Source organism: Bison bison, unplaced genomic scaffold (assembly GCF_000754665.1).
Source record: "Bison bison bison isolate TAMUID 2011002044 unplaced genomic scaffold, Bison_UMD1.0 scf7180017864317, whole genome shotgun sequence".
In the NCBI taxonomy this organism is placed as follows: domain Eukaryota; kingdom Metazoa; phylum Chordata; class Mammalia; order Artiodactyla; family Bovidae; genus Bison; species Bison bison.
Window position 1 is genome coordinate 9,530,343 of NW_011494889.1, and position 8,161 is coordinate 9,538,503.

Genomic DNA, 8,161 nt, shown 5'->3' on the forward strand with positions numbered 1-8,161 from the left:
GAGATCCAACCAGTCCATTCTAAAGGAGATCAGTCCTGGGTGTTCTTTGGAAGGAATGATGCTAAAGCTGAAACTCCGGTATTTTGGCTACCTCATGTGAAGAGTTGACTCATTGGAAAAGACTCTGATGCTGGGAGGGATTGGGGGCAGGAGGAGAAGGGGATGACAGAGGATGAGATAGCTGGATAGCATCACCGACTCAATGGACGTGAGTCTGAGTGAACTCCGGGAGTTGGTGACGGACAGGGAGGCCTGGCATGCTGCAATTCATGGGGTCGCAAAGAGTCGGACACGACTGAGTGACTGAACTGAACTGAACTGATACCTGTAACTTATATAATATTGTACACCAGCTATACTTCAATTTACACACACACAGGAAAAAAAGAGTAAGGGTCCTTTGAGTGAAAGCTGGGCCCCTTTTCCCTAGTGGACTTGCTGCTGCTGCTGCTTCTGCTAAGTCACTTCAGTCGTGTCCGACTCTGTGCGACCCCATAGACAGCAGCCCACCAGGCTCCCCCGTCCCTGGGATTCTCCAGGCAAGAACACTGGAGTGGTTTGCCATTTCCTTCTCCAATGCATGAAAGTGAAAAGTGAAAGTGAAGTCGCTCAGTCGTGTCCAACTTTTCGCGACCCCATGGACTGCAGCCTTCCAGGCTCCTCCATCCATGGGACTTTCCAGGCAAGAGTACTGGAGTGGGGTGCCATCGCCTTCTCCGGTGGACTTGCTAGGCTGGGATAGAACCTTAGTGAAAGGGAGGGAGGCTGGAACCTTCGGGGTGTGGTCTTTGTGGGAGAAATCCCATTTTCCTGTTTTGTTTTACTCAAGACTGTACTACTGCAAAATCGTTTCTGCCTAGAACTTTGTGATGGGGCACTGTCACGGCCCAGGGCTGTGCAGTGACTCTGTGGCAAATGTGTCAGGGGACAAACTGAAACACTTTAAATGACTTGAAAGTCTGCTTAAAGCAGCGCACGACATCACTCAGAGCTACTCCACTCAGAAGACACGACCTCAGTTCTCAAAGGCCCGCCCAGAGAAGCCAGTGTCCACGTTCTCGGCAGGCTGCTGAAACAGAGCCTCTTTGAACCTGCAATAATTATCTCTTTCTTACCCCTACTCTTTTTGACTTCCCTTGGGTTTCTGGGGGATGGAGAGCCAGTTCATTAGCCAGCTGAAAACCATCAAATAGCATTGCAGCTCACAGCAATGAAAGGTCACAAACCGGATGGTTTCCAGGGGCCAGAGGCGCACCTCAGGGAGCAGAGAGGTCAGGTGTGGCCGCTCGTCAGGAGCTCCTGCTGGTCGGCAAGGGGGGTCCCCACCACTCAGCTTTGGGAAGGCAAAGTTCAGCCCCCGGGTCATTATGTTTTTGGAAAAAAGGAGGAAATGTCCTGATTTTTAAATGTTGGCAACTCATTCAAATAAAACAATCGCCCTACTCTGCGCTCAACCAAAAGGAAAAGGTCTGCAGTTTCTGAAATTCAGTGGTTTTCACGCTGCTCCCGGAAGCCCAGAAAGTGCCTGAGGGGCTGCAGGACCAGGGGAGGCTGAGTGGGTGGGCTTGGCGCTCCGCCCCCCACCTCCACCCAGCACTGCTTCCTTCTGCTTTGGCTGGTCTGTAAGCTTTCACTTGGAGTGGAAACAGTTCTGCTGATTAATAAAACGTTTGAAAACCACTGAAATCTCCCAGATTAGAAAACCAAAGCCCAGAAAAAGGGAAGTGTTTTGCCTTGGCTATGAGGGGCAGTAAGGCAGACCTGGATGTGCCCACTGCATGGACTTCGCTGACAGCCCTGCCGTGTCTCCATCTCCAGCCCCCGGGAGGCGCAGAAGTCCCCCGGGCCACACAGATGCCTTCTTCTTTGGAGGTATTTTTCTACCTGCACCCTCAGCTGAGCTCCCAGAGAGAATACTTGCCATAATCCTAAGAGAGAAAGGCCCCTCCCTGCAAACTGTTCATCTTCAGTATCTCATCAATAACTGTGTATCCCAGAGGACTAATAAACACATGAAGAGATGCTCAGCATCGCTCATTGTCAGAGAAATGCAAAGCAAAACTACCATGAGATATCACCTCACTCCAGACAGAATGGCCATCAACAAAAAATTCACAAACCTCCAGTGCTGGAGAGGGTGTGGAGAAAAGGGAACCCTCCGGCACTCCTGGTGGGAATGTAAACTGATAAAACCACTATGGAAGACAGTAGGGAGAGTCCTTAAAAAACTAGGAATAAAACCACCATATGACCCAGCAATACCATTCCTGGGCATATACCCTGAGGAAACCAAACCTGAAAAAGACGCATGTACCCCAGTGCCCACTGCAGCACTGTGTACAATAGCCAAGACATGGAAGCGACCTGCTCGCCAGATGGATAAAGAAGCCGTGCTACATACATACAACGGAATACTGCTGCTGCTGCTGCTAAGTCGCTTCAGTCGTGTCCGACTCTGTGCGACCCCGTAGACGGCAGCCCACTAGGCTCCCCCGTCCCTGGGATTCTCCAGGCAAGAACACTGGAGTGGGTTGCCATTTCCTTCTCCAATGCAGGAAAGTGAAAAGTGAAAGTCAAGTCGCTCAGTCGTGTCCAACTCTCAGCGACCCCATGGACTGCAGCCCACCAGGCTCCTCTGTTCATGGGATTTTCCGGGCAAGAGTACTGGAGTGGGGTGCCATTGCTTTCTCCGCAACGGAATACTACTCTGCCAGAAAAAGGAACACATTTGAGTCAGTTCTAATGAGGTGGATGAACCTAGAGCCTATTATACAGAGTGAAGTGAGTCAGAAAGAGAAAGACAAATATCATATATTAATGCATATACATGGAATCTAGAAGAATGGCACTGACGAATCTGTCTGCAGAGCAGGAATGGAGATGCAGACATAGAGAACAGACTTATGGACAAGGGTGGGGAGAAGAGGGAGAGGGTGAGATGAATGGACAGAGTAGCATGGATGCGTACACACTAACATATGTAAATAGGCGGCCAATGGGAATTTGCTATAAGACTCAGAGAACTCAAACGGGGGCTCTGTAGCAACCTAGAGAGGTGGGAATGGGTAGGAGGTGGGAGGGAGATTCATGACAGAGGGGACATATGTACACTGATGGTTAATTCATATTGGGTATGACAGAAATCAAACCTTTACAATACTGTAAAGGAATCATCAATCAATTAAAAAAAAAAGTCTGTATCCATTGGCAAAGCTGGGAGAACTGGGAAGCTGCTTAGGAATAACAACATTTTGGGACGAATTGACATTTACATCTCATGGGGATGAGGACCAGGGCACCCCCACATACTGGTAAGCAACCAGTTATCCCAGCCAGGACGAGCCTGTAGTTTCCAGAAGTTGAAGCAAGACTTCGTTCCTCAACCCCTCCCTAGATTGTGGATTCCAGGTGGGTGTAGGCCAACTTCTGAGAGATATTTTAGAAATGGAAGGAAGGATCCTTTGCCTGCCCCTCAAAGAACTTTCAACCAGTTTCTAGTCTTCAATCCTACCACCAGAGCTCAAGATTAAAATGCAAATGCACTTTACGGAGGAGAGGGCCCAACACTCAACACTGATACAAAAGGCTGAGTTCTTTCAAAATATCAATTTTTCTAGGGCAAGGAATTCAGGTCGAGGAAAGGACTAGGTAGGTAGGGAGATGAAAGGCTGGTCAGGGTAGCTCAGTTTTTGCTTTGGAACCTTCCAGAAACACTTTGTATCAACATATTGTCAAATGTGACTTTAAGAGCATCCGGTAAGGGTTCCTGCCCCTGTCTGGTTTGGGCTTAGTACAAAAGGACCCCAGCAAAAGGCCAGAACCTCTCACTCTCTGATTTGGCTTCCTTGGCAATAACACTGCCTTTGTCTGCCTCAGAAGGATGCTGAATCCTCAAGTCTAGGAGACCCCTACCTCGCTGCTAAACCACATCAGTTCTTCACTGCTGAGCTGTGAGCCTTTAAAGGTGAGCAAGATGGTAAGTTGGGGAAACCTGGCCTCAACCTCAGGTCAGGCAGTAAAACTACTTTTACCTGAAGCCACATGATCAAGGGCAGTTCTGAGAAGTTCTTGTGGGAGCTGGTGGCATAATAGAGCCACCAGAACATGTGGGCATCCTTCCGGACAGTCACATAACCCCAGACTTCCTTGCTGTCTTCCGGGGGCTGGCTGATGACAGCTCCTGAAACACAAACACGGTTTTCCTGAAGAATGTCCATGTCCAGGTAAATGCCAAGCCCAGGAGGGATGGCTGGGCTAGGCTGCAGGTCATTTGGTTTATGTTTATGTATTTACTTCAATACATTGTGGAGATAAAGAAAAAAAATTCAACTTAGATTGAATAAATTTTCAGCTTATGAAAAAACAAACCCAACTTAACAGAGGCCCAGGGGGCTGAAAGCTTTCACATTTTCCTCTACACCCTCTGTAATGTTTGGATTTTTAACAGGAAGGCATGAAACATGCTCATAATTGTTTAAAAGAGAGAGAGAGATTTACATTTAGGGGAAAAAAGAAAAAACATCTCAAAATGCATCACATTGATTTTGGTTTCTCATTTAGTATACAATTAAAGAGGCATCGACAAGTTAGTGGGGCAAAATTACTCAGTATATTATGCCAGGGCAACTGTTAGCTTTCTTGAAGCAAAAAAAAAAAAAAAATAGAAATATAGATCCTCTCTTAACACTATTAACTAAAATGAATTCCAAGTGGATCAAATATTTCATTTTTAAAATTTAGATGTGAAAAAAATATGAAAATAGAGTTGGATGTTTTTTTGACCTCTGGATGGGGAAACGATTTAAGCAGACTCCCAGGGACTATAGAGCAAATTAGCGAGCATTGAGGACAGAAACTTGTTACATTTCCATACAATGAAAATAAAAGGCAAAACAACAAATAAAGATCAGAAATAAATATGAAGAAGGGTACTTCCTTAATCATTAGATCAATTAAAAAATATGATCTTTGCAACAATCAAGATAGTTGACAATTCCTAGCACTTAGTAGGCATTCAATAAATAACAGTAGTCATAACAACAACAACAAAAGATCCTAATAATTAAATGGATAAATGCCACAAGAAAATAATTCATGAAAACAGAAATACGAATGTCATAAATACGTGAAAAAAATCACTAATATTCAAAGATATGAAAATTAAAGCAATAATGAGGTCACTAAAAAACCTTTGCTTATTTGACAGATGGCAGCAGCTCTATTTGCACGAGTCAGGAGACTGGCCTCACCACTGTGCGCAAAAGTGCGTACTGGCACAAAATTTTCTGAGGAGGCAACTTGGCAGAAAATTTATAGAAGCCATACATATATTATTTAATCCCACAACTCCCATTTTCCTCCAATTTAGAGTTAACCAAAGTTAACTTTTTTAGCATTTGCAAAATATGTATCAGAAAAGAGTAGGTTAAATACATTAACTATGTCACCTTTGCTAACGTAACAACTTCCAAGCTGTGACACCTTTTCTTTTCTCAAATACCACTCTGTGGGTAAAACAGGCTAATGTTAAACCGTGACGAAAGCATGATCCTGGGTTACCAGAGTTTTCTGCCTCTACTTCCTCTTTTTTGAATTTCATGCCTCTGTGGCAAGTAAAAGGACAAAAACTGGTCCCCAAGATAAGAAGAGTAGGTGAGGAGACAATGTTGTTTTGAAACTTAATAAGGATGGAGATTAAGGCAACCAGAAAGTGGTCTGATGAGCAAAACAGAAAGGCTGGAATGTTTATTATAGATACAGCTGTAAGATAGTACACACCAAGTAACACAAAATTCCAGTCTCCTTGAAAATGGCAGATAAGGCTTGGTCTGTTTTAACTTACACTCTGGCACTCCTCCCTTTCCTGATAGTGTTGGTTGTTGCTGTTTAGACCCTAAGTTGGGTCCAACTCTTTTGGGACCCCATGGACTGTAGCCCACCAGGCTCCTCTGTCCACGGAATTTCCCAGGCAAGAATACTGGCTGCTGCTGCTAGGTCACTTCAGTCGTGTCCGACTCTGTGCCACCCCATAGACAGCAGCCCACAGGCTCCCCCGTCCCTGGGATTCTCCAGGCAAGAACACTGGAGTGGGTTGCCATTTTCTTCTCCAATACATGAAAGTGAAAAGTGAAAGTGAAGTTGCTCAGTTGTGTCGGACCCTCAGCGACCCCATGGACTGCAGCCTTCCAGGCTCCTCTGTCTGTGGGATTTTCTAGGCAAGAGTACTGGAGTGGGGTGCCATCGCCAGAATACTGGAGTGGGTTCCCATTTCCTTTTCCAGGGGATTTTCTCAACCCAGGGATCGAACCCGCATCTCCTGCACTGCAGGCAGATCCTTTACTGCTGAGCCACCAGGGAAGCCTCCCTGCCAGTGACCACTTAAAATCTGGTGGGCAACCTATTGGACAGTTCCCAGGCACAAGCAGAAGGGTCATATGATCCCCATTTTACAGAAGGGCAAACAAGTTAAGCAACTCAGATCACAAGACAAGTCTGTGGCCAGTTGTAATTCTCAGTTCTTGATTCAGATCAGGAGTCATTTTGCTTGAAGAAAAGACTGAAAATCAACTTGCAAGTCATCATATTAAACACGAACTGGTTTTTGTCAAAAAGGAGTGCAATAAGGGAAGATATTATCTTGCCTGTTCTGATTAGGTACAGGGAGAAAGTCTTACTCTCAATAAAGTGTCCCATTTGTGGTATTATTTTTTAGAGTTTTCTGGACAGTGTTTCAGCTTAAAACAACAACAACAACAATTTATAATCTCATTTTGCAGCCAATCACGGCAGGAAGAGGGAGGTGGCCCTTAGATAGTGGAAACTTCATTGATCATCAGCTTCTCCAAACCTTACATGTTGCAAAACTGCTTCTAACTATGCGCAGGGGAGAAAGGAAGCATCAGAATACTCAGAGTCAGAAAAAAAGTAGAAAAATAACTCTGAATTTAAAACACTGAGTGAGTTTCAAAAGCAAAATAATTCCACAAGGTAGAAACAGGGGGAAAGGAATACGGTTTAAAAAGCACAAACCCACTAACTGATTCTCATCCCTGGAGGAGAGAAGGAGGCACCGGGCGCTGAAGCATCTTTTGCCCGAACCTACCCGTGCTCAGGCCCAAAAGCAGCAGCAGCAGCGGCACAGGACAGTTTCGCGGGGCCAGCTCCATGATGAATACCCTGCGACTGCATCAGCTACCGGCTGGTCTCGGCGCCTCACCACGTGACTGGGGCGGGCGGAGGCAAAGCCGGGCGGGGGAGGGGGCGGGGGGTCTGGAGCGGGGGGCGGAGCGGGGGATTCGGGTGGGCGGGGCTTGTGAGAAGCTAGGGCGGGGCTTGAGGAGAAGCTTGGGCGGGCTGAGCGGCTGGCAGCATTCCGGGCGCCCTCTGCAGATCGGCCCCAGCGGCATCCCTGGAGCCGCGTCCGGGGTGTTCCGTTTCGCCCCGCTACGCCTGTCTTTCCGTTTTGGGGACAAGCAGAAAGGAAGAGGCGCTTAATGCATTGATTTGACTTGGATTGTACGACAGTACTGAGACGCTACAGAGAAATAACCAGAGGACTGCTTTTCCTGCCCCCGCCCATCTCTTCCTTCCCCAGCAAAAGACCTTGCCTTTCAGACTGCTGCATCTGCCCCAAATCAGATTAATGGTCAGATGGTCATTGGAAGCTGTGGGCTTCCATTTTCACAGATTTGTTCTTAAAATTATTTTTCCTTTAAAATTACGTATATTATAGACATATTGGAAATTTGGAAAAAATTTAGACACTACGTAAATATTGTTAGCATTTGAGATTTTTCCCCCCTCTAGCGCTTTACGTCATCCTTTAAAATACAATAGTAAATGTTTTTTATTTTGTTTTTTTTTTCTTGGTAATTTGTCGTCATCTTAATTCTGTGTTATTAACATGACAACAGTCGTTTCAAACAGGCAATTAGAGGTTTGGGAAGGGGAAGGGAAAAACGGATGCAAGTGTGTGTGTGTAGGTCATTTTTATCTTAGGGTGTACCGAATAACTCCTCTTACAGCTAGGAAACAAAACTGCAGGGCTGTGTGAGGGTCAGGTTACTCCTAAATCAGTTCAGTTCAGTTGCTCAGTCCTGTCCGACTCTTTGTGACCCCATGGACTGCAGCACGCCAGGCTTCCCTGTCCATCGCCATTTCC

General features: G+C 46.1%; 1 protein-coding gene across 1 annotated transcript in view; it reads right to left on the reverse strand.

The window, feature by feature from the left end:
• Window positions 1-7,216, reverse strand: part of SCPEP1 (serine carboxypeptidase 1) — a 34,574-nt gene extending 27,358 nt beyond the window's left edge. The window contains exons 1-2 of the mRNA XM_010852923.1: window positions 7,103-7,216; window positions 4,032-4,180 (exon numbers count right to left, since the gene is read on the reverse strand). Of these exons, the coding sequence (XP_010851225.1) occupies window positions 4,032-4,180; window positions 7,103-7,166 (213 nt within the window). The 5' untranslated portion in view covers window positions 7,167-7,216. The remainder of the gene's footprint in view (window positions 1-4,031; window positions 4,181-7,102) is intronic.
• Window positions 7,217-8,161: the final 945 nt, after the last annotated feature.